This window comes from Phyllostomus discolor, chromosome 1 (genome assembly GCF_004126475.2).
Source record: "Phyllostomus discolor isolate MPI-MPIP mPhyDis1 chromosome 1, mPhyDis1.pri.v3, whole genome shotgun sequence".
Classification (NCBI taxonomy): Eukaryota; Metazoa; Chordata; class Mammalia; order Chiroptera; family Phyllostomidae; genus Phyllostomus; species Phyllostomus discolor.
The window spans coordinates 175557931-175585802 of record NC_040903.2 but is presented as its reverse complement, the minus strand read 5'-3'; the positions used below and the strand labels follow the sequence as shown (position 1 = coordinate 175585802).

General features: G+C 41.5%; 1 protein-coding gene across 2 annotated transcripts in view; it reads right to left on the bottom strand.

The window, feature by feature from the left end:
- MAP2K1 (mitogen-activated protein kinase kinase 1) overlaps positions 1-27872 on the bottom strand; it is an 82750-nt gene that overhangs the window by 23430 nt on the left and 31448 nt on the right. For both annotated transcript variants that reach the window (XM_028505981.2, XM_036009444.1), the window contains exons 2-5: positions 17669-17879; positions 16259-16405; positions 9144-9221; positions 8540-8589 (exon numbers count right to left, since the gene is read on the bottom strand). In XM_028505981.2, the coding sequence (XP_028361782.1) occupies positions 8540-8589; positions 9144-9221; positions 16259-16405; positions 17669-17879 (486 nt within the window). The remainder of the gene's footprint in view (positions 1-8539; positions 8590-9143; positions 9222-16258; positions 16406-17668; positions 17880-27872) is intronic.

The window sequence follows — 27872 nt, the reverse complement described above, 5'->3', positions numbered from 1 at the left end:
GTTCTTCTTCATTTGGAATACGCCCCTCCCCCAACAGCAAGTGTTTGTTAGGATGTCAACTAGGCCCCATCCATCTGGCCACGGAGGTGGGTCTGTAACCCAGGATGGCCATCCAAACTACTCTAGTCTCCTGGACACAATGATTGGTCCAGGAGTGGGCGGGCACTCCCATCAGAGCCACTCAGTGGTCAAGCAATGACCTGGATGCTGGGAGCCTGGGGGGAGCTCTAAGTTCCCATCCAACATGGAGTCATTTGAAATGTGGAAAGCTATTATGTGCACACCCATGGCAGTATACCTCACTAGGACCAAGACACACTCACCTAGTTGAGAAAAAGATAAAAGTAGTCCCTAAAAGGCACCTGAAAACAGGTGGTCTCTATCTAAATACCATTTACTTCCTCACAAAAGTCCATTTTAAGTACAGGTATGCTTAGTTTTGCATCACTGACATATTACTAAAAAGAAATGTTTGAATCAAATTGATTTGCTTGCTTTTGTGAAGATTCTATGAAAACTTATATTTGAAAGATCCTGTAGTGAATGTATTAAAAAAGTAAAGAATTGCCCCCAGAACAACTTGTGTTATACAGTTATTTTTGTACATTAGTTTCACTTAGAGCAGGGCACACTGAGAGTCACTTTCAACCTAATAAAGTCCCAAATGTCACCCACTGCACTCTGAAGGGGTGCCAACCTGCCTCAGACACTGAGCAGCAGGGCTTGGTGTCCCTTCATGCTGACACCTGCTTGATGGCGTGTATGCTGCACAGGCACTGACCCTGACCTCTGGGAGGTGACCGAGCCACAGCCCACTCCCCATACAGGCTTAGAAGGGCCAAATGACCCAGCAATAGGCCCCTGTGGTAGGTGTGGCCTCGGGGGCAGCTGCTGCTCTGCTTGAGTGACCCCAGCTTCCCAATGAGGGCTGCCCTGGTCCTTGTCCTACCAAAGTCTGTGGGTTCAGCTTTTCAAAGGATTCTCTGATCTTCCCAGGATCCTTGCAAGGAGTAAGTTTCAAGAAGCTTACACCAAGTTAGGCTGGGTTTCTGTTGCAGATGATCATAAAAACCTCTACCAATTCCTCTGCTGAGCAGCAGCTAATGTTTATGAAGTGTTACTACGTGTCAAGCACTATTAAAGTGCTTTGTAGGCATTATCTAAAGTAATCCCACAACCCTTTACGTAGGCTCTATTTTCTCATTTTCCTGAAGTTTGGAAAAGTTAAATAACCTGCCCAAGTCAAGGTTCAAATCCTGAGCTTTTATTACTGTGAGCGTAGAAAAGTTGGCCATAATATTTTGTAGCTCCTCCCAACAACACAGTCTATCATGCTACTCTCTGACTTTGGCCTGACCACATGGTGTGCTTTAGCCAAGAGGCAGGAATAAACCTGACATACGCAGGCGCTTACTTGATGGTTGATATTGGGGTTACCTGCTCTTGCTACTGAAATCCTAAGACCATCATGGGAAGGTAAATGGGCTTCACCCTCCCAGAGGCTGAGTGAAAACATGGGGTGATAGGTCATGCCAACCCGAAAAATTACAGTAATGAACTGCTGTTGTTCTAAACTACTAAGTTTTAGGGTGGTTTATTAGATAGCAAAAGCGAACTGATCATCATTAAGCTCTCACCAGCAAATCAATAGCATCAAGTAAGAGTTAGTAAAAATCTGAGACAGCAAAACCACCTCTTTATTCTTCATCTTTCCTCATGGACAGAATGAGAAGAACAGAGTTTACATTTAATCAGGAATGAATATACAATCAAGAACAAATAATGCCCTTTTTTATTACAAAATCTTGTATTACAAAATCATAAGCATGTAATTCTGTAACACAACAATATCCCACTCAAGCATACCACATGGCATTTTAGGTGAAATGTTCAAATTAAAACTATAATTATTACACCCATTTATTACCCTACCAACCACACTCAAGCAGGCCTTATTTCTGCCTGACCCTGTATGTAGAAGAGAGGCAGAGTTACGGGCAGCAAGGACACCTAAAGACAGAGGCAGGAGGCTCACTCTCTCTCATTCTCACCCTAACTCGGGTTTCCAGGAATCATCACTTCATCACGCTTCTTGCTCAGGAATTAAGTTGTGCAAGACCAGGCCTTACAGCAAATTCTTTCAGAGCTTCTGGAGAAGACCCACAAACAGCAGGGATCTGAAAAGTTGAGCAGCCAGGCCAGCCCACACACGTACAAGCTCACTGGGGCAGAAGTCCTTCCAGTGACTTCTCCTTTTTTGGCTGGGCAAGCAGTGAACTATCTATCCAGAGACCTGTCTAGTTCACTAAGCACTTTTTAAGCCAAAGAGCAATAACTGGTGAATCAGAAAAGAAATTCCTAGGAAAGTGGGAGCAGCACCTAGGCTGAAGGAGAAACCAAGCTTGTTATTCCAGGAATAAGCTGAAACCTTCCTCTCTCCAGAATAAAATATGAGTTAGAACTTTCTGTCAAAGCCACAGAGAAGGCACATGGTAGGGGAAAAAAAACAACAACATAGGACTAGCTTAATGACTATGTTCAGAGTGGAAGACATGGGTCTTAGCCCAGTTTCACTGTTGATTCCTGTGTGTTCTGACTAGTAACTCTTTAAAGGAGAAGCTATTTTCTGCAATTATGTTAGGGACTGGGGATACAAAGGCACATGAGACATGTTTCCAAATTTAAAGAAACTCAAAGACTAGTGAGGAACCTATAAATTCTGTGAGCTTTGTTTCCACATGTGTAAAATAAGAAGAACATACCTATTTCACAAGGTTGTCATGAACAATAAATGAGTTAAGTAGCATAAACATAATACAGCACTTGGTACATAACAGGTCCTCAACAAATAATGATTACTATTTATTACAATAAGAATGAAATGAATACTGTGCCAAAGGAATACAGTTGTAGCATACTTAATCCATTCTGGGTAGGGATGGTTCATGGGAAAACCTCTCAGAAGAAGATATGTTTCAGCTAAATAATATTATTACTAATACCTAAAAATTTTTAATGACTTACGAGGGAGGACTAATTCTACAAATATGTAAATAAAGTATGTAATTCGCAATTATTCCTCATTGGCAAGAATTATCCTCATTCTATAGATGAATGAGTAATTCAGAGAGTTCATATCCCTTTTATATAACTGAGTCAGGATTCGAACTCCAACTGGCTGATTCCCCAGCCTCAGTGCTGTACTTAAAGGATGAGCGTCTTGGTCTAAGGTATTAGTTGGAGGAGGTTGGGTGGGAATGTGGAAGGAAGTACTCCCTGGAAAGCAGTAGTAAGAGCAAAGGTGAGGCTCACACAAAGGTACAGCTCATGAAAGGAATTTAATCTCATTTGTCTCAATTTCCTCACAAATTACATAAAGGAATAAGAAAGCAATTAGCATTGTTAGACCTTCTATATGCAAACTTTGACCAGTTGCTTCCTTTTGTAGTATTATCAATCCTCACAGCAACCTAGGAGTTGGCATGAGGATTCCATTTTATAGAGGAAGTAACCGCTTATTCTACCAGATCCTCTACACTGACTTCATGGGTATTCTGCTGGTGAGATTACATGCCAATCACAGCCTTGGAACACAGCCCCATGCTCAAGAAATGTTCATCCTTCCTCTCCTTTCACCTGCTTCTATTTCCTAGAAATTAATATACTAAAATATTCTAACACGGAACTCAGATCTTGGACACAGATAAAGGGCCACAAACTCTTGGAAAACTGCTTTCCTTTTATGGATCGCTTAAGCCATAACATACCTCCTACTGACAATGTTAATTATCAGAGGCAAGAGGACAAAATGGTAATTAGCCAGTGCAGTTAGAAAGCAGAAGGCTCTCCGTATTTTTGCATTTTAAGTGTATAATTTGATACATTTTGAAAAAAATGTACAATCTGCGAACCCACCACCAAATTCAACATTTAATATTTTGATTACTCCAAGAAAGTCCCCTCTGCTACCCCCACACAACCGTCCCTGCCCTCAAGACCCCCAGGCAATCACTGGTTTACTATCACTGTGGACTGCCTCTGTCTGTCCAGAAATTTTACATACACAGACCATAAAATATGTACTCTTCTGTGTCAGGCCTCCTTCACTTAGCATGTTTTTGAAATTCATCCAAGTTGAGTTTACCAAGAGTTCTTTTTTATTGTTGAGCTGTTTTCTGTTGTTTGAATATGTCAAAATTTGTTTACCCAAGCATCTGGTGATAAACATTTTGGTTGTTTCTAGTATGGGTATATTAGGAATAAAGATGTTATGAACATTTGCACACAAGCCTTTGTGTAAACAATGTTTTCATTTCTCTTAAGTCAATAGTGAAAAGTGGGGGTGATGAATTCCATGGTTGAACTGTTAAAGAAACTGGCTGCTTTTAAGAATCTCTATCACTAGTTTTCAGCAACTTGACTTTTTTTTCCTTTTGTTTTTTTACAGCTTTATTGGTATATAATTTTAATAAAAGAAACCTGTATATTTATAGTATTATCATTTAATGAATATATATGACCATCACCACAATCAAGATTATAAACACATTTACCACCCAAACTCTTCCTCCTTCTCCCTTGTAATTCTTCCGTTCCTCCCCTTTCCCTCATTCCCCCTGCAACTACCCATTTGCATTTTGTCACTACAAATGAGTTTGCAATTTCTAGGATTATATAAATAGAATCACATAGTATGTGCTTTTTGTCTGATTCTTTCACTCAGCATCATTCTTTTAAGATTCATCCATATTGTTCCATGTATCAATGATTTATTCTTTTTTTTATGCTAAATAGTATGCTATTATTTATGGACATAACACCATTTGTTTATCCATTCAACTGTTGATGGACATTTGGGTTGTTTCTAGTTTTTGGCTATTACAAATAAAACTACCATGAACATTCAGGTACAAGTCCCTGACTGGACTTACACTTTCATTTCTTTAGGGTAAATCCTGGAAATGAGATGGCTGAATGTATGGTAGGTTCATGCTTAACATTTATGAAATTGATAAGCTGTTTCCCAATATAATTGTACTATTTTACAATCTGACCAGCAGTTTCTAAGAGTGCCAGTTACTCTACATCCTCAATAATATATAGTCAGTCTCTTTAAAATCTGGGTATTTTCTAATGTAGTTAAAACCACGGTCTCACTGGGGTTTTAATTTATATTTCCCCAATCATTAATGATGCTGAATATCCTTTCATGTGTTTACTTGCCATTCACATACCTTTAGTAAGTTTCTGTTCATATCTTTCCCCATTTTGAAATTGGGCTGTTTATACTTTCATTTTTAAGTTGTAAGAGGTCTTTATATATTCTAGATAAAGTCCTTTGACAGATATGTTTTGTCAATATTTTTTCTCAGTCTGTGGCTTGTCTTCATTTTTGTCACAGTGTCTTTTGAAAAGCAAATGTTTTTAATTTAGATGAAGTTCAATTTACTGATTTTTCTTTGATAGTCTGTACCTTTCATGTCCCATTTAAAACTCATTGTTACAACACAGGTTGCTAAGAGTCTCCTATGCTTTCCTTTAGAAGTTTTATAGTTTTAAGTCTTACAGTTAGACTTATGATCTGAGAGTTAATTTTTATATGATGTAATAAAGGTTCAATTTTGTGCATAGGATATCCAATTGTTCCAGCACCATACGCTGAAAGATTATTCTTCCCCTACTGAACTACCTTGTGATGTGTCATAATTGACTATATGTGTGTATTTCTCAACTCTTCTCTCTGTTCTATTTGACCTATTACTTTTAGCTTTACACCTATGTAACATTCTGTTACTATAGCTTTGTAACAAATCTTGAAATCAGGTAGTGTAAGTTCCACAACTTTTTTTTTCCAAAGTTCTTCTGGCTATTCTACATCCTTTGCATTTCTATATACATTTAGACACAACTTGTCACTTCTACGAAAAAGAAGGCTGCTGGATTTTCAATGGGATGGCCCTGGATCTAAAGCAAAACTGGGGCCTTAACAACACTAATGGTGGTGGTGGTTGTGCAACAATATAAAACGGATTTAATGCCAGTGAACTGTACACTTACACCTGGTTAAAATAGTCAATTTTATGTATATTTTACCACGACCTAAAAAATTTTAACTAAAAAAAGCAATGCCTTAGACTATTTAAAAGTTTAGAACTTATCGCCTAATATATGATCACTCATACATTGGCCAGTCAATCCCACCAGCCTGCTTCTGTCCACTCCACTCCTCCTCAGCCTTCCCTGCCTCTGCCTGCCTCTGTATCACACCGTGGCTGAAGGGACATGGTCTCTCGCACTTTCCATTTTTCTTCAGCTTTTTTTGTTTTTTAATAAACTTTATTGAGGTATAATTTATATATTATAACATACAGCCACTTTAATGGAAGTTTGACTTTTGATAAAGGCGTATGCCCATGTAACTACCACTACAATCAAAATACATTTCCATCACCCCAAAAGTTACCTCATATCCCTTATTTTTTAATCCTCACCTGAGGAAGAGAGAAAGACAAGAGAGGTAGAAGGAGGGACACTGATGTGAAAGAAACATTGACTGGTTGCCTCCCCTATGTACCCCAACAGGGGACTGACCCCATACCCTAGGTATGTGCCCTGACTAGGAATCAACCCACAATCTTTCAGTGCACGAGGACCATGCTCCATCTAACCAAGCCACAGTGGCCTAGGCCCCTCATTTTTGGGAACCGCCCTGCCTGGTTTCAGAAGCTGTAAGCGCCCATGGCTAAGGCTGAGTAAAAAGACCTTGGGACCAGAAGCCACTAAGGAGACAAAGCTTATCTTCCTGGCAGAGGCACTGCCTCTGCCCCCTTTACTTCACCCTGCTTGGCCCCAGGTGGATGACTGGCTAGCCAATGATGAGTCAGATTCCTCAAGGAAGGGAGGACCTAAGACAGGCTCTGTCACCATGGGGCCCTCAGGGAAGGACTTGGGGACTATAGGAAAAAGGAGATGATAGACCCTCACTCCTCGGCTTTGACATAGCCTGAGTATTCATTCGGTCTGTAAAAAGTCTCCTAATCTCTTGGCTGTCTTACTTCCCCCACCTGACTTAAGCCTGAAACAATGCCAGAGGCCGTTGTGACCCTGTCCTGGAAAGGGCGGGTTTCCAGGGCGATCAGGCCTAAGAAGGAATGCACAAAATCCTGTGAAACCTGCTTTGCTAAGAATAACCTCAATTTAAATGATAAGAGTCCAAGCATAAAATGAGTTTGTTTCCCAAAGTTCCATGGCCCTTTGGCATCACTCTTATCTATCTGATCCTGACTCAGAATGAGCCCTCATAGTTCTTTGAATGTTATCTATTGTTTGATCATTACTGCCTGACAATGATTGAACTCTAAATTTACACCCTGTATTCCTACACAAAATAAACCCAATAAAAGCCTATTGAGGAACAGGCTCAAGGCCCTTCTCCTTAAAGAGATCAACCACTTTTCCTCCCCAAGCAGATCATATCTTGGTAGACTTATTCTCAACCATGATGGGCAGGAAGAGGGGTAGGGGAGCTCTGCTGGACAACGCTCCCCCCGACACTTCACATCTCTTTAAAGTTATCCTTTAAACCCCCAGGCAACCATCGATCTACTTTCTGTCATAAATTTGTTGTTGTTTTCTCTAAAATTTTATATAAATGGAAACAGTTTATACTATTTTGTGTTGGGTTTCTTTCATACAGCATAAATGTTTCTAAGGCTAATCACAGTGACATGTATCAGTAGCTTATTTGTCTTCATTGCACTGCTGAACAGTGTTTATTATATGGAGATGCTACAGTTTATCTCTTTGCCTGTTGAAGAACATTTTAATTATTTCTACAATGACTGTAGTTGCTTTAAGCATTTGCACAGGAGTGTATGTGGACATATGTTCAAATATCTTGTCAGAGTGGTATGGTCATATGGCAAATGCATATGTACCTTTATTAAAATAAACCAGAGTTTCTTTTATAGTCAATCTCATACCCAGGTGGTTTGTCATGGCTTTGGGCCTATGGACAATGTAGTCCAACAGGCACACAGTGACACAGGGGGCTGGGTAACTAAATTCTAGCAGAGCCTCTAGCCTGGGCTGGCTGCCCTCTATGTCTGTTACAGCTCCAGGTGCCACATGTACCACGGACCAAGAAGGTGGAACTTGCTGCTCCAGCCATCAAGCTAAATAGCCGAAGACTTGTAATAAAAGTTAAAAATACTATTAAAACTGACTTCTATACCAAACACAAAGAGGATACAGCAACTTTCAATTTCAGCTAAAATTAAAATATAACAACTAGCAGTAAGTAATATTTCTTTTCCTTTCCTTTTTTTTTAATCCTCCCCTGAGACATGCTTACTGATTTTATAAGAGGGAGAGGAAGGGCAAGAGAAAGGGGAAAGAAACATCAATGTGAGAAACATTGATTGGTTGCCTCTTGCAGGTGTCTGGAATAGGGACAAACCCTCGACCTTGAGGTTAACGGATGATGCTCCAACCAAATGAGCCACACCAGCCAGGGCACTATGGCAAGTAATTTCTTACTCTATGCATAATCTTGTGCTTCTCCCTCAGATATGTCAGGCCTTTTATTACCTAGAGGAAAAAGAATGTAAAAAGTGTAGGAATGGAAATAGTGCTGTTAGAAAGACTCAATGTCTCTAATTTAAAATAATCTAGAAAATATTTCTCTAACATCATAAATTTGCCTCTTCCTCTTATTTTTTATTCTTTCTTTTGTATTTTTAACCTTCCCTTATCAAGAAACCATCTCTTTTACATGGCATACAGAGTATTATTTTTAAGTAAAATTGATTATTGCAAGTTTAAACAACATTTAAAAAACACTATTTGCATCCATTTCTTTCTACATCTGCAATATAAAATGAGGCTTTTTGATGTCACAAATGGGAATTCTTTTGGACACCTTATATTTTTCAAGACACAGATTTTAACACAGAGTAAGTCACTTTTCTAGTTTTAATAAGAGAGACAGAATCTAGACAGGAAATGTTCTAGTGAGTAAACCCCATTTTCTTACAAACTTACCCTTGTTGACTTCCTAGCTTCCTCCCTGGTCTACTTCCTACTGATTCATTAACTTAACCAATAAGGGGACTTGGGGGGAAAAAACTTCACAATATACTCACAGCAATGCTAACTTTTCCTAAAATTTGCTCAGGAATTCTTCCAGCTTTCTTCAGGACTTGATCCAAGGAACCCCCATCCTAATAGAAGAATACCATCCCATTTAGTGACAATGTTTCCAACTATGTTTTCAAGTGTTCAACTTCATGAGGAAAGTGAATCTCACACATGGCAAATCCTCCCAGAAGGATACTCTTTGGTTTGTTCCAGACATCAAATATTATATGAATGTAAAACATTGTGGGGGGTATCAAATAACTAGTAACTCAAATCCTATGAATAATCATTAAACAAATTACTAATTCAGTGGTCAAAATAAGGGCTTGATTTGCACTCCACTGTAGACAGTTTGGAGGCAAGCTGTCTAAAGTTGGATCCCAACTGCACTGCTTACTATCTAGGGGATTTGGCCAAGTTACTCAACTTATAAATTGGGGATGATAATAATTATAAGCCTATGAAAATAATCATAGGGCTATTGTAAGTATAACAGAACAGAGCCAAGGTGGGGTATGATATACTATTATCGAAAGGACCCCCACTAGGTTCGCTGTGCCCGCCGTCAGAGGAAAGACATCTCTCAATGCCAGAGATTTGTGAAAAGGAAAGGAAATGTTTATTTAAAGCTATACAGACTTAAAGTAGTGACCCAATGTCTTCATTAAAATATTAAAGTCTTTTAGGATACCCACAGATGCACTATCCTTCCTTCTCCCTCTGCCCTACTCTGGGGTACCGTATCTCAGGAAAAGAAGCAGAAGTCCATGATTCAAGCTCCCGGCACCATCAGCTGTGTCGCCACCACGATCCCCAGTTAATCCAAAACCATGTGGCACCTTCTCATGGCCCACCAGCAAGAGTCCTTTCACCCCTTTTCTTCCAGGCAAAGTCTCACCTGCCTCCTAAGCCACATGACAAAAGGAAGCACCCCAAAGCCATGTGGCCCTCACTCTCACCAAAGCTGTGGGGGTCCCCACATTGCCAAAGCCACGTGGTTCTCTCCTGCCAAAGATGTGGGGGGTCCCCGCTCTGCCAAAGCCATGTGGTTCTCCCTTCACAAAAGCTGCCAAGTCTGGATTTAAATCCCTGTGCCAATCTTCCTCTGCAGCCCCATTTCTGACTCCTCCTACAATCGGTTACATCTGCCAGCATCCCCATATCCTTCCAGCTTTACTGGGCTGCCATTATGAGTCTGGGCAGGTGTGGCCCCAAGGTGTGGAGCCAATCACCTCCAAGATCTCAGGCAAGTGTAACCAGGAGAGTTGCCACCCAGTTACATCTTGGATGGAAGTCACTTCCTCCTGGCTCCAAGAATGGCCACAGCTATTTAACATATCTGTGCAACCAGTTAAAAGTTATAGATATGTTAAATGACCACACCAGAGGTTAGCTGCAAAGCTGCTGCTATGCAAACAGCTCTCAATGGCCCTGCTCCATGTGTTCCTTCCCCCAACTCAACACGGGGGGGGGGGGGGGGGGGGGGGGGGGAGCAGGGAGGACATCCTATATATTTTTCTAATATTTCCTGGACACCTTGAGTTCTGGACCCCATTCCAAATCCCTATTTGGGGCCCTCCTCTGGGCTGCACCCTGTTACATAAGTATTAAGACAAACTAATATATAGACAGCACAAAGAAACAATCTCTAGCAATAATAAGTGCTCAACTAACATCAGCCATTGTATCACCATCATGTCACAACTTGCATTTGGTATCATCCTAATAAATCATAAGTTAATAGACCTTTTAAAATGTTATAGAAAGCACATAAATTAATCCCACAAATCCTACCCAGTATCATGTTAGGTTCTATGGCAGGTAGAGATATGAAAAAGACCTAGTTCCTGTTCTTAATAAATTTACAAACTAATAGAGAAAATATACATCTCTTAATAAAGTAATTATAAAGATGAAATAAATGTATAGAAAGTGCTACAAATGTGCAGAAGAAGGGAGAAGTAATTCTGACTTCACTTTGAGCTGAAATCTTACTCAAGAATAAGTATGATTTCTATACCAGGACAAAGAGAAGCAAGGGGAGAAAGAACAAGGTATTTCAATAAGATCAAAAGCACAGAAGCATTAAACTGCATTGCACTGCTGAATGACATGTGCTTCATTTCACTGTGGGTGCATGAAGAAATGCAGTGGCAGATCAGGCTGGAAACGGCCAGCTGTGGCCAGATCACAGAGCCCCACTACGGAACCAAGGACATGACTTGATGGAGGGCAGAAGGATAGGAATCCCACAGAAGGACAGGGTGTTTTAAGATGGCAAGAACTTCACCTGAGAGAAAGAGGCCAGGCTGTTGGCAAGAAGCAAATCATGGGACGATGACATGAGCTGGACCCTGGCAGAGGGAGTGGGAAGGGAACGTGTAAGAGAGAACACAAGCATGGTGTGAAGCCAGCCTTTGCAAGGCTCACACGGCAGGCACGGAACGTACATTTTCACCTGGGATCTTGAAGAAATTGCTTCTCTCAGGGAACTTCAAGGTCAAGAAAATAGTTTGTGCCCCTGTGGTTTCAGGGGTAACCAACTGTCAGCCACAATTTAAATTACCCTCAGGAGGCAAAATAATTCCTGTAAACTCTGACTATTTTATAAAGTATCCTGGCTACAGTGAATATCATCACCTATCATTTATGAATTACCTCTGAGTAAGGCACAGGAATATGTAAGAAACTGGGGATGAAAAAACTATAAATACACAAAAAAACATACTCTCCTTGGGGAAACAGGATATATTCATAATGAGGCAAAGCTCCTTAAATCCTCCTCTGAAACAGGCAGGGAACAAACAGTTGAATGAGAAGAACAGACACTGCTACAGGTGTTCAGAGGAGGAAATGATCCCTACTCAAAGCGGCTAAGGGATGGACTCACAACAGGAGTGACACAGAAGCTAAACCTTGAAGGTGGGCAAGACCAAAGAGACGTTCCCTCTAAAATCACAAGCCTCTGTGATGCGCCATGGAATGGGAAGTCACAGGACAATGCACAACATAATAAACTAGAGAAGTAAAAAGTCTCTGTATACTCACACAAAACCAGAACATCAAAAACATTATCAACGGTTATTTCCAAGGTAGTAAGATTACTGGGGATATGTGTTGCATGACAGTTTCTTCTTTTGTGCTTTTCTATTGCTTATAAGTTTTTCTACAATGAATAAATATTTTACCTTTTTTAAGTACTGAGCTCATTTATAAAAGTGGAAAAGTAAATCTGCAAATCAATTAACTGAGCATCCATTTTGTGCAAAAGTGCTGTTAGGTAGACATAACACTGCTTTCCTTCTAAGGAGGTGAGAAAATAAGTAAGACTCATTCAGGATACAGACCTCTCAGAAAAATGTTACCTAAAACCATGCTAAAAAAAGATTATCAACTTAAAAATCCTAGGCTTATAAAAGGGATAGTTCAGACCAATCACTTCCTGTCATGTCAACTCTGATCACGGATACGGATGAGAGAGAGCAGTCCAGGTGTGGACTCTCAAAAGTACACTAACACCCCTAAATACGTTTGACTTCTAATCATGATAACTCCCTAGCACAACTACCTAATGGTGGGTCAGTCCACCAAAGAGCACGGTGGAAGATTCTGAAATACAACCTACAAATCAAATGTGAATATCTCCACACAGGTACGAGAGTGGAATTAGGAACCCAGAACCCAGAGAATGCCCCCTATAAGCACACTTATTTTCCAAGAGCCCTTGGAAGAGCCCTACTCAGGCTGAGGTTTGAGTTCATCATGGGAGCCTGACTGCTTTCAAAATGTCACTAGCTCCTGATGACCAAATCAGGACAACAAGGATAACCCAGGTCACCACACCCAAGTCAGCCAGCACCTCTGAATTACCTTTACTGATGGAAGAAAAACCCCAGTGTAGAAAGTTCCCCAACCATTTCTCTTTGCTCCCAATTGAATGTGGTTTCAGATCCTGTGTCTGAATGGCTTTCCTGCTTCTGAGGGAAGACTTAAAGCAAGATATAAAACAACTGCGTCAAAAATCTGATGCAAATGAAATAGAAAAAAGCTGGCTCTGGTGCTTGTGTGCCACAGCCGGGACAGAGGGCAGCCCAGCCACCCATCTTGGTCTACACTTTCTCTGAGGGTTGTGGTAAATGTTTCTAATAAAAAAGGAAGAAACCCCTGGCTCTCTTCCCTTAACCTCCTTCTAAGCCATAGGCAGTTACAGTGTGAACAAACGGAATTAACAAGATTCAAGAAGCGTGAACCACCATCAGGATTACCCAGAGATGCCTGCAACTCACCTCACAACCTTGACATTCCACTTCACTGTTGCCTAGGACTTGCCTTTACTGACTACAGCTGCAGAAACAGTGCTCATTTTTAGAAGCCCATTATTAACTAAGTCAATGGTGCTTTTGTGAAGGTTTTCTATAGAAGAGATAAATGAGTTATGGGGTGGGGAGAGCTCAAAAGCTTTTACTCCTGCACGAGAACCACCAACTCTGAGTCCCCAGTCCTCCGGTTGCCCAGCTACCACGGAGCAGAAATCTACTTCCCCGAAGACAAGAACACTCCTGCTCTGTTCAGGGAGCACTCATTTCTTGGGTCACAAAATTCAGACTGGGCAGTGCACACACAGCTTATTTCTAGAAAAGGTCAGACCCTAGCCAAGTGCTTTAGAAGACTGGGCTCAACGAATGGTAATGACACAACTTACTTTAAATTGCATCCAAAAACACCAATTTGAGCAATGAAGAGATGGACACTATGTGGTAAAGCAAATATGCCAAAATGTTCATTGAGAAATCTAGGTGATGGGTTTACAGTGTACCTTATACAATTCCTTCAACTTTCTGTTTTCAAATTTTCATAACAAGCATGGGGGAAAATGTTAATGACACAAAATATCATGCGAAGACAGTGACACAGAGAGGACTGAAGAACCTCAGAGGTTGGGATATAACTAAAGAACAGAGCTCTACATGTCAACTCCTTTGAAATGCAGAATCTGGGGCAAAGCGGAAATCCCAAGTAGCAGCCAGCAGTCAGAGCCTTCCCATCGGGGCAGCTGGTGCAGGAATGAGATCTCCTGCAGGAGAATCTTCTTAGGAACCAAGAGTAAGAGTGTGCAGGGCTGCAGCAGAAAGTACGCTGGTACTCATGGCTGCCTGAACTTCAGGTCACAACTGCTTTTCTGTAGGGTCCTGTCTCTCCCCTAATACTAACAGACTGATCCAGCTGCCCTCTGACCCTATGTATACTCAGGAACACACTGCCCTATTGCTGACTCTGGAGCCCCTCTCCCATTGAGCCTCAGGTTTGACCATTCCTTCCCCCATCCTGGCCTCCCTCATTCAATTGTTCAACACATATCACCTAAAAGGTGCCAGACACTGTGCTTGGCCATCAAAAGGTTTTAACCCACCCAGCTTCTGACAGCCAGTTTTCCAGGCTCAGGCTCCCCAGGATAATTCCAGAGACATCTTCTATTTCAGGGACTTGTGTGGGATGATCTCACTATTTCCACAGAGCCAAGTCCATGGGGGTGGGGTGGGGGGGGTGACCTGCAGATACTGGAAATGGGCCAAGGGAATAAGAAACACTCTCTTGTCATTCCCATGTCATCTTTTCCTCCTGGAAGGGAAGGCTGGAGGGGATGAGGGAAAGACAGGGCAAGAGGTACAAAAGTCCTCTGGGAGTTCATTGAGACCAGACACCAGGCTCTAATTCCAGGGGCCAGGGCAAGTCTAGAGAGTCAGGAAGGGAGTAAAGAAGTTGCTGAGGGATACTAGGCAGGACTGAAAGCAGTCACAAGGTATAGAGATCAATCATGGCAGCCTGTATCTCTGAACTGTTGGCCCCAGTGAAAATAAGCAAAAGCTAGTGTTTGCAAATGACATACTCTCAGTCAGACAGTGTGCTAGAAGACATCCATCTGTTATGATAATTAATCCTCACCACAACAAGGCAGGTGTAATAATGGCGATTTTACAGATGAGGAAATTGAGAACCAGGATGATAACTTGCCCAAGGACATGGATGAGACAGTAACAACCAGTAAACAAATAAATACTGAGCACCTGCTGTGTGCCAGGACTATTCTGGGCTTTGGAGGCACAGTGGCAAACAAAACAGAGTGCCTACTTGGATTTTTGTGGAGAAGGGAGATATGACTAAACATCTCAGATTCCAAAGTCTCCTGTGCCATGCTGCCTAATGGGGACAGGAGAAAATAGCAACCATGAAGGCAGCCCCTCTCTTTGAAGTTCTAGGCATTGAGAAGGAAACAGGACCCCAATCACTACACAGTGGATTCATCAAAGTACAGGCACTGAGGTCAGACTGCATCCGTTTAAATTCTACAATACCACGTACTAGCTGCATGACCTTGGGTAAGTTATTCCATTTCTCTGAGCGTGTTTCCTCATTTGTGAAATAGGGAAAACAGACCCACACAATCAGATTGTTGTGAAAATATAATAATAAATTAATTTTCTTAGGGCAGTGCTTGATATACCATATACCAAATAAATATTGGTTTATCACTATTAGTATTGCTAACATTATTACTGTTATTATTATTGCCAGTCACTGGGGAGAAAAAAGTGACTCCAGGCAACTAATGGTAAGAAGACTGGCAGCTCACAAACATGATTAGCCCATCAATACTCTTTCCCATGTTCTACTGTGCATCAGGTGGGATTACTTCTCTACTAGCCCCAAGAACCCCTTCGGGCTGCCCTTACAGCAAATTATAAACTCTCAGAGGGCAGGAACTGTCTCACTCATCTTCATAACCCCAGAACCATGTACCTAGCACGTAGCATTGCATATAATGGATTTGAACTAGAATAACCGAACTCTACTCACATCAAAATCTTGGGGTCAAGAAGACTGGTCTAGGCATACCCTCCAGGGATAACTGGGTACTGCTACCTCTCTGAAGACAAGCAGGGATCTAGGAGGAAGCCTTCATCTTTTGGCTATTACAAACTCTACAGTCAGGTTTCCCAGGTGCCCAAGAGAGTATGGGGATCCAGGAAAAAGCAGGAAGCAGCCGGTTACCTCTCAGACTAAATTTTAGCCAAGAGTCACCCAACTCCGAGGCTCCAGAGGTCAACAGGTGCTCACATACCATGTGCTCCATGCAGATGCTGATCTCGCCATCACTGTAAAATGCACCATAGAAGCCCACAATGTATGGGGAGTTACACTCATGTAGAACCTGCAGCTCCCTTATGATCTGGTTCCGAATCGCAGGTTTGATCTCCAGGTGAATTAGCTGGGGAAAGAAAGGTGGGAGAAAGAAAGGATTTAAAAATATATACATGGATGGAGAGATGGATGTATGCATGGAAGTTTTCTTAAATGCTTAAGCTCTTGAAGGTAGGATAAGAGGTAGTCAAGTTTAAGAAACAAGTTTCTGCCCAGCCAAAGCACTAAGTGCCAACACACAAAGGCACGTGTTAGCACCTGAGAACCTGTAAGCAGGGGAGGGCCAGTTATGCCTCCGCTCCTAGGAGCCAAGACTGAGAAATAAAAACTCATCCCTCCCCCAAAAAAGCTAAATGAAGGGTTTCCTCCAAAAAGACCTGTGAAGCTGAGAGATGAAGGGAAAGCGGCCTTGAGCACTTGGTTGATACTAAAAGGCTGTAGGAGTACAAAGAAATGAGGAACTGGGTATGCGGAGCTAAGCTGCCCAAGAGATTTCTCTTTGACCTCAGGAGCCTAATGTAGTTGAGATTTAGTAAACTCCTCAGGTGCCAACTTACATCCTCCTAATTTGTCCCTTGTTTCAGCTGGGGAAACAGGTGGCATACATGAAATGTTTCCGAATAAGGCTGAACTTCGAAAAAGAACCACAGATAAGGAGTGCCAGAGGACATGGAAGCAGTGGTTACCAGTGTGGGCTGCAGCAGTTAGCGCAAGCTAGGCGAGAGGTGGGCCTTGAAGGTGTAGACTCTTTGAAAGATGAAAGGAACAGCACAAGCAAACATATATAGACAGGAATGAACATGGTGTGCTAAAAGAGCTCAGTTTCACTGGAGCAGGGCGCTGTGTTCAAAAAAAGAACCCAGGGAGACAGGAAGGGAAGTCCAGCTTGAAGATGACATGCCGCATGGTGGGGAGCGGAGACGTTACACTGAAGGGAAATGAGGGAAACAACCGGCAGGGCAGAAGCATGGGAAACACGTGAAATGAGTGTGCTGTGCATCCCCAAGGCTGGGTAAACAAAAGCAGCCTCTCCCGCACTTGGTGAATTACAAATATGCACCCTAGCATTCTTTCCAGAACACACAGAATGTTAACAAACGTACTATTTCCAGTCTGGGAATGAGATAAAGTCACTAACACACTATTAATGTGTTTGCCTATAATCTGACAGACAACATGAATTTGAAATTCAAACAGCACAAAAGTTACTGAGTGAAAAGTCAGTCAAACGCCTCTCCCAGCTGAGCTCTCCCCAGGTCGTCTAAGAGATAAACCAATTACCTGTTTACCAAGCAAACTTGATTCAGTCCTTTTTCTTAGGCAGTCTCACCTTTCTGGCCATAACCAGGCCGGACGGCTTGTGGGAGACCTTGAACACCACACCACCATTGCCAGCACCCAGCTCGCTGATCTTCTCAAAGTCATCATCCTTCAGTTCCCCCACCTTCTGCTTCTGGGTAAGAAAGGCCTCAAGGCGCTTCCGCTGCTGCTCATCGAGCTCCAGCTCCTCCAGCTTCTTCTGCAAAGCCTCCAGGTTGGTCCTGTCCCAAAGCGGGGAGGAACAGGTCAATACTGTCACCAGAGGACTCCACCCAAAGAAAGGCTAGGGGGAGAGGTTCCATCACAGTGGTTCTGCCCTCTTCATTCCACCACCCAACACAATTCACCACCAACAAGGCCTTGGTTTCCTCACTCATAAAACAAGGGAATTAGGTCTCTTTCAATATGCTGTGAGTCTACAAGAGGAACCAAATAACCTGCTAAAATAAAGGTGGCTCCAGAATGAGCCTCCTTAATTTGCTTGAAAACCCCAATTTCAAAAGCCCCACCAGTGTTGGTTGTATTGACATTATATACAAAGTAAAATCCACTAAACTGAGCCTCACAAGAACAGAAACTATCTTTTCCAATGTGATCAAGTCAGGAACCAGATAAATTAAAATAATGCAAGAAATCTTAAAAATATATACCTAAAATGATTTATTCTTGCATAATACATACGAATATGCATGCGTTTGCCCATTTTCTAACATAGGCAAGGCCGTCTCCTTGCATAAGGGTACACTGGTAAGAGCCTCACATCATTTTTCTTACATGAACCAAAATATAATAAATTGCCTATCATTTCCAATTCCTGATTCCTTAACGTGAGGTAAAAATGTAGACACAGAGTTATATCAGAATAAAATCCTAAGACTTTTATGGTTTCTTCAATTTTAATGCTTATCCAACTGGATAGTAGTAATGTTTTCTAGTGACTTGAACTTAAGCCTTTCCACAGATTATAACTAGTGTTCACAGGAGGAAAAAATGAAAACCATCTCATTTGCAGCCATATTCATCAGTTTTGTCTAATATTTAAATACATTATTACTTAATTACAATACCAGCCAAAACTGCACAAATAGCTTTGGGAACAAACTGGCTCTTGGTAAGCACACAATTCAACCAGCAGGTGCTGAAGGGAGTGGGTAAGGCAGAGAGCAGCCTGCTAGCTGTGCATTCAGCATGCGGCGGGCATTACTAAGTGCAGAGAGAACCGAAAGTGTTCATTACTCCTGGGAGTTCACCATGAGGAGGGTGGTAAAGAGAACTTCCACGGTGTTTCATTTTATTACAGTCCCTAGTCTACACAAACAACACAGGTGACAAGACAGGCCATCATCCCACACCAGGATGTTGGTCCACCCCCGCCCCCACATACACACACACCATTTCTGAGCTTGAGGGGCAGGAGTAAGCATAACCTTCTACTCTTCATTCAAACTCTATTCCAATCTTCATGAAGACAGTAAGACAGAGACCTAATGCCTCCCCAGTGTGTGGGAAGATCCAGCACTGCCTTACAAATAATAGCACATGGAGCCAAAAAGGACACAAGGCTGCTTTTACCAATTTTCCTCACTGGGTAACTGGGGAGAGGAAAGCTGATGCTATGGACTGAATTGTGCCCACCCCCATTCATAAGTTGAAGCCCTAACCCGTAAATGTAACTATGTTTAGAGATAAGACTTTTAGGAGATAATTAAGGTTAAATAAGGTCATACAAGTGGAGTCCTATCCAGACAAGACTGGTGGCCTTATAAGAAGAGAGGCAGCCTCCTCCCCCTACACCTCTGCACACACTGGCACCCTTATCTTGGAATTCAAGCCTCCAAAACTATGAGAAAACAAATTTCTGTTGTTTAAACCACCCAGTCTATGGTATTTTATTATTCGGCCCAAGCAGGCTAAGACAGTAATCAATAATCTCATCTTGCTAAAACATTCAACTAAGTCTCAGCTGGCCCCAGACCCTCAGGTTTGAGGATCCAGAACAGTGCGGCTGCAGTGCACAAGTACACCCCTCTGGTTTCCTTTCTTTCAGGTCTCTCCACAAACGAGCCCACTGATACCAGCGTTTAGAAACACATGTCAAATGATGATAGATCCACAGCAAAAACTTCTTGAGGTTACAGTTGCCTGGAGGACTCACCAGACCAGCTGGAAACGCAATTCTAAAACGCACTGTCAAACATACATGCCCTGAGTGGATGGGAGGGAGAGAGGACGGAGGGCTGGATCGAAGGAAAACCATGCTCTTCACGACACTGTGAATTCTTCCATTCTATATGCATGAATACTTTTAATCCACAATCCTACAATTACTACACATAGCACACTCAAGTACAGGCAGGTAAAATGATGTGTCTAATGTCACAAAGCGAATAGGTAACAGAGCCAGGATTCAAACCTGGGCAGAAAGAATTTCTAACCTTAACCATGATGCTATATACCCTCTTCAAAAAAATTCGACACCTTCAAGGGAGGCAAGCTGCAAACATGGGTAAGGTCCTAGTGTAGGTCATTGAACACACCAGTGCCCATCAGACATGAAGATGGTGCACCTACACGAAGAGCCTGTTGCTCCCCAGATGCAATCCTGTTTCCCCTGAACATCGTCTGGACACTGACTTGCAAGCAACTGGCCACAAGAAACCCCACCTAGATAGACAGGTGTAGGTGTGAACAAAACTAACTCCATCTTTGTCCTGGATTTAATTTCATTTTTTAAGTTTTGTGTGACCTTTGACCAACTTTACTGACCTTAGGAAAGAACATCAAAGCTTTCTAGTTGATGACTATCTGTGTTCCTTGAGCTGTAGCCATAAATATTTTTGCTAGTAATAGCCAAAATGGCATGACAACTGAGATAAAGAACAAACTGATGACACTGTCAATTACAATCGTGTATCATGAGACCACCAGGAGTGATGGACCTTGGCGCTACTGCATTCTTTTCCCTTTGTCCTGTGGATCATTAGTATCCTAGTTATACTATTTTTAAAAAGTACTGTGATGGGGTCTGTTCATGGACAATAATCTGCTTCCCTTTGGAGCCAATCTTCCTGTAAGTAAATCACCCCATCATAAACCCTGTTACGTTCTGTGGAGTTGCCTGCTTGGTTTGGTGGTCTTAAGATACCTTCTCCTTTACAGAGGCCATTACACCTTTACCCCACTGTGGGACACCACCCATTTGGAAAAAAAATTAAAAAGAAGGGGGGGATGCTGACTGTTTATTCTCCCAATTCTCTGTAGGAAAAGTGATTCTCCCACCTTTAGGGAAGAAAATTAAATCTGGGCATTGTGCCACCTTCCTCCCTCCTCTACCTCCTATGCTGTACTGTCTAAACGCCTATCCCACCAGTAAGGGACTGACTGCTGCCTTGTGCTTTCAGAAGATGGGCCAGGGAAAGACACGGCAAAGACTGCATTGTAAGCTGTGGTGACAACTCTCCTAATGACTAGGGGTGGGATAGTATTGCCAAATAAACAAGTCATTAGTAATCTAAAATCCTGGATTCTTATCCCAAATTGGTGGTCATCAACTAACTGTGTGACCATAGCCGAGTTATTTAACTTGACATACCTCAGTGTTCTCTCCCATAGAATGGAGTCACAACTCACGCTCACATCACTAGTGGAGGATCGAAACAGAAAACTGATGGAAAGAAACACTGGGATTTTGACACATTTCTACACTAATTTCAGGGCAGATGGGGGTAAGTTGGAGGATATGGGGCAGGAGCCAAGGCAGCAACAGCGGGATCCACAAATAACTGCCTTTCCTTTAATTTAACAATTCTTTTTTTAATGTAGAATTTTTTAAAAAGATTTTATTTATTTTTTTAGAGAGGGAATGGGGGGAGAGAGAGAGAAAGAGAGAAACATCAATGTGCGGTTGCTGGGGGCCGTGGCCTGCAACCCCGGCATGTGCCCTGACTGGGAATGGAACCTGCGATGCTTTGGTTCACAGCCCACGCTCAATCCACTGAGCTATGCCAGCCAGGGCAATTTAATAATTCTTAAAACCTTCTAAGAGGTTAAAAAACTTTCAGAGAATGAAAGACACAAGATTTTATCTGAAGGCGAAAGAAAAATTCTGGCATCAAGATGGCTTTCAGTACTCATTAAAAAGAAATCACTCAATACTTTAACAGTATTCAGTATTACTGCCTCTTGCGCAGGGAGTCAATGATGTCCAACAAGGCTCTTTTGCACCTCCCCGAGATGAACTGCCCCAAGCAAACAAAACAGAACAACAGGGGACCCTCAACCCTAAACCACACCACAAATCTCTAAAACCAGAGGGCAAGAATGTGCCTTCTTCATAATTTTTGGTTTCAACTGAAAAACAGCATAATCAGAAATAGGGGCTGAGAAAAAGACCAGAGCCCAGCACAATAAATCTCTGACACACACACACACACACACACACACACACCCCTCTCCAGGGACTGGCTGTGATGAGCTCTGCCCCCATCAAGTTCACCATAGCAGAGGGAAAACCAAACACTGCAATGGGAATTTTGTGCCACGGCTGTCTTACACTAAATACAAGTTCATTGAAATAAATGGAGATTATAGCCTTGAAGTGGGAACACAGAGAAAAACAAGGAACATGGAGAAAAACAAGGGTTGTCACTTGTGATCTGAAAACACCAGGGAGGCACAAGGAAGTGGGTGGGGAAAAGATAATCCTATGGACAAGAACATCTCCTTCCCTCTCATCCTGCGCATCTACTAAGCCTAATTACACCACCACCACTGGAATCTTTCATTTGTGGTTCAGTGGTTTAAATCAATAAACAATACAACATGTAGCACAGGCAGGGACCTTAAAGATGGCCTGATCTAACCCATTTTACAGGTAACACAACTGGGGTCCAGAGAGTACAGGTCACACAGCCTATTGGCAACAGGTCTCCCAACTCCTAGAACAGGGCTCCCTTCAAGGCCCCATACAGCCACCTCCAACTCTCACGGTCATTGAAATGGGAAGCTAACTTAAAGAAGTGACTGTGCCCTGGCTGCAGCTCAGTGGACTAAGTGCTGGCTAGGAACTGAAAGGCCACCGGTTTAATTCCCAGTCAAGGCAGGTGCCTGGGTTGCAGGCCAGGTACCCAGTTGGGAGCCAGCAAGAGGCAACCAATCGATGTATCTCTTCACATATCAATGTTTCTCTCCCTCTCCCTCCCTTCCTCTCTCTCTAAAAATAATCAATAAATCTTTTTTTAAAAATGACTGAAGGGATCTAAGATGGCGTCAGAGTAGGAAGGAGCAGATTTGGCTTTCCTCTGCTCAGGGGAGAGAGTCCTGACCGATCTTTGGAGTACAAAGGCAAGCGACCAGCATATTTCAGCATTTTTGAGAACGGAGGACCAAGGATTGTGGCAGAACCGAAAGAACAAAGAACGGATCCTAGGCGGAGTGCTGCTTCGAGAATAGGTGGAGGAGGTGAACACCAGGATACCCACTGGAAGAGGAAACCCAACAACTAAGGAACCACTAACAGATAACAGCAGAAGAAGGTGAAGGAGGGAGTAGTAACCACACAAACCTCAATCCAGGGCTTATCTGGAAATACAACTAAACAGTAGAGACAGTACCCAATACAAACAACTGAACAAGATTTCTTTAAACCTTGTACACACAGAAGAACCAGCCTCAACACAACCTGCCCTCACCAGCACAACAAAATACAGAAGGTGGTGGACAGAGTGACCCACATTTAACCAGCTGGCGGGAAGGAAGCCACCAAAGAAAGACTCAACAACAACCAAAACCCAAAGGCAAACACAAAGCCAACTTAAACAACAGCCCAAGACCAGCGAGCGTGGGGGGTCAAGGAAACAGCACCACTGAAACTCACTGCTACTCTACTAAAGAAGTTCACATCATAAACCGAGGGAGCCAGAACAGATCAATATAAGAAGCTGAGGTGAACAAGAAGAGTCTCACAAACAATGGGAAGACAAAGAAATACTCCCCAAATGAAAGGAAAGGAGAAAGCCTCAAAAAGAATGCTAAATGAAACAGAGGCAATTCAACTATCAGATATTGAATTCAAAGCAGTGATTGTCAGGGAGCTCAATGAGCTCACAATGAGCTACGAGAAACTACAGGGAAGCTACAATGAACTCAATGAAAACTACATCAGCATAAAAAAGGAAATAGAAACTCTCAACAAGGGCCAAGAGGAAATGAAGAATACAATCTCTGAAATGAAGAACACAGTAGAAGGAATGAAAAGCAGGATCGATGAACCAGAAGATCGGATCAGCGAGCTAGAGGACAAAATAGAAGAAAACACCCAGAAAGAGCAAGAAAGGGAAAAGAGGCTCAGAAAGAATGAAGAGGGATTAAGAGAAATGCAAGACAATATGAAACATAATAATATCCGTATAATAGGGATACCAGAAGGAGAAGAAGAAGAACAAGGGATAGAAAACCTAGTTGAACAAGTGATGATGGAAAACTTCCCTAATTTGATGAGACAAAAAGTCACACAAATACAGGAAACACAGAGAGTCCCAATCAAGAGGAACCCAAGGAGGCCCACCTCAAGACACATCATAATTAAAATGGCAAAATTTCAAGACAAAGAGAGAATCTTAAAGGCAGCAAGGGAGAAGAAGGAAGTAGTAACATACAAGGGGGCCCCAATAAGGCTAACAGCTGACTTCTCAATGGAAACACTCCAAGCCAGAAGAGAATGGCAGAAAATAATCCAAGTAATGAGAACCAGAGGCCTGCAACCACGACTACTTTACCCAGCAAGGCTCCTCATTAAGATAGAAGGCCAAATAGAAGCTTCTCAGACAAAAGAAGTCGAAAAGAATACACCTCCACTAAACCAGCTCTGCAAGAGATGCTGAAGGGACTGCTTTAAGGAAAGAAAGGAAAAGAGAGAGTGAGAGAGGATCACACGTACATAAAAGGCAATGAATAGTACCTATCAATAATAACCTTAAACGTAAGAATGACTAAACGCTCCAATCAAAAGACATAGAATAGCTGATTGGATAGAAAACATGACCACACATATGCTGTCTACAAGAGACCCACCTCAGGATAAAAGATCTGCAGAGGTTGAAAGTGAAGGGCTGGAAACAAATTTTCCAAGCAAATGGACAGGAGAAAAAGCCGGTGGTAGCAATACTCATGTCTGACAAAATAGACTTCCAAAGAAGATCCATAAAGAGAGACCCAGAAGGTCATTTCATAATACTCAAGGGAAGAATTCACCAAGAAGACATAAACATAGTAAATATATATGCACCCAACATAGGAGCACCTAAATACATAAAGAAAATCTTAGAGGACTTCAAGAAAGATATGGACAGCAACACAATTATTGTGGGGGATTTTAACACCCCTCTATCAAAAATGGACAGATCTTCCAAACAAAACATCAACAAAGATATAGTGGCATTGAACAATACCTTGGACGAACTGGGCTTTACTGATATTTACAGAACCCTCCATCCCAAAGAAGCTAAATACACATTTTTTTTTCAATGTACATGGAACATTTTCAAAGATTGACCACATGATAGGACCAAAACAAGCCTCAACAATTTCAAACAAATTGAAATCATACCAAGCAATTTCTCGGATCACAAGGGACTGAAACTAGAAACCAACCACGGAAAAAAACCCAAAAACACTCAAATTCATGGAGATTAAAACAGCATGCTATTAAACAATGAATGGGTCAAGAATGATATTAGGGAAGAAATCAAACGGTTTTTGGAAACAAATGAAAACGAAACTCACAACAACCCAAAACTATGGGATACAAGCCAAGGCAGTCCTGAGAGGGAAGATCATAGCGATACAGGCCCACCTAAAAAAGTTAGAAACATTTCAACAAACAACCTAACCCTATGTCTACCAGAAACTCGAGGAACAACAACAAAGACAAGCCCAGAGCAAGCAGAGGAAGGAAATAACCAAGAATCAGAGCAGAATTAAATGACATAGAGACTAAAAGCACAATTCTAAAGATCAATGAATCCAAGAGCTGGTTCTTTGAAAAGATAAACAAAATTGACACGCCTTTAAGCAGACTCATCAAGAAAAAAAGAGAGAAAACCCAAATAAACACAATCAAAAATGAAAGAGGAGAGATTACAACAGATACCACAGAAATACAAAGGATTGTAACAAATTACTACAAAGAGCTGTATGCCAAGAAATTGAAAAACTAGATTGAAATGGACAAATTTCTAGAAAAATATAACCTTCCAAAACTCAATAAAATGGAAGTAGAAAACCTGAACAACCAATTAACAGCAAAAGAATTGAAGCATTAATCCAAAACTCCCAACACACAAAAGCCCTGGACCAGATGGTTTTCACAGGAGAATTCTACAAAGCATTTAAGGAAGAACTAACACCTATCCTTCACAGACTATTTCAAAAATCCAAAAGATGGAAGACTACCAAACTCTTTTTATAAGGCCAACATCATCTTAATCCCAAAACCAGATAAAGACACAACAAAGAAAGAAAACTACAGGCCAATATCGCTGATGAACATTGACGCTAAAATCCTCAACAAGATACTGGCAAACCGCATCCAACAGTACATTAAGAAATCATACACATGACCAAGTTGGATTCATTCCAGGTATGCAAGGGATGGTACAATATACGCAAATCAGTAAATGTAATACATCACATAATCAAAAGCAAAGACAAAAACCACATGATCATATCCATAGATGCAGAAAAAGCATTTGATAAGGTAGAGCACCCATTTATGAATAAAAACACTCAGCAAAGTGGGAATAGAGGGAGCATTCCTCAACATAATAAAGGCCATATATGAGAAACCTACAGCCAACATTATACTCAATGGGCAAAAATTAAAATATTTTCCACTAAGAACAGGAACAAGACAAGGATGTCCACTTTCACCACTTCTATTCAATATAGTACTGGAAGTTCTAGCCACAGCAATTAGACAAGAAAAAGAAATAAAAGGAATCCAAATCGGCAAGGAGGGAACAAAACTGCACTGTTTGCAGATGACATGATAGTGTACATAGAAAATCCTATAGACTCCACCAAAAAACTGCTTGACCTAATAAATGAATTGGTAAACAGCGGGATACAAAGTCAATATCCAGAAATCAAAGGCATTCTGTACACCAACAATGAAACAGCAGAAGCAGAAAATCAAGAAAAAAATCCCATTTGAAATAGCAAAAAGGAAAATAAAATACCTAGGAATAAACCTAACCAAAGAGGTAAAAGACCTGTATCAGAAAACTACATAACACTGAGGAGAGAAATCAAGGAAGACACAAACAAACGGAAACATATACCGTGTTCATGGATTGGAAGAATTAATATCATTAAAATGTCCATACTACCAAAAGCAATTTACACATTCAATGCAATACCTATTAAAGTACCAATGGCATATTTCACAGACATAGAACAAACACTTCAACAATTTATATGGAACCATAAACGACCCCGAATAGCTGCTGCAATTTTGAGAAAGAAGAGTAAAGTAGGAGGAATCACAATACCTGACACTAACTATACTACAAGGCTACATGTAATCAAAACAGCCGGGTACTGGCATAAAACAGGCACATAGACCAATGGAGCAGAACAGAGAGCCCAGAAAATAACCCAGCCTCTACGGTCAATTAATTTTGACAAAGGAATGCAGCAACATAAAATGGAATAAAAATAGCCTCTTCAACAAATGGTGTTGGGAGAACTGGAACAGCTACGTGCAAAAAAATGAAACTCGAGCACCAACTTACAACCTTATACCAAAATAGACTCAAGGTGGATAAAAGAGCTTAATATAACGGGACACCATTAAAGTCCTAGAAGAGAACGTAGGTAGGAAAATCTCAGATATTTCACGCAGAAACTTTTTTACTGACTTGTCTCCTAGAGCAAGGGACATAAAGGAAAGAATAAACAAATGGGACCTCATCAAAATTAAAAGCTTTTGCACAGCTAAGGGAAACAGTATCAAAATAAAAGAGAACCAACTGTATGGGAAAACATATTTGCTAATGATACCTCAGACAAGGGTTTAATCTCCAAAATATATAAAGAACTTACACGACTCCACTCTAAGAAGACAAGTAACCCAATTAAAAAATGGGCAAAGGACTTGAACAGACACTTCTCCAAGGAGGACATACAGAAAATCCAAAGACACATGAAGCGATGCT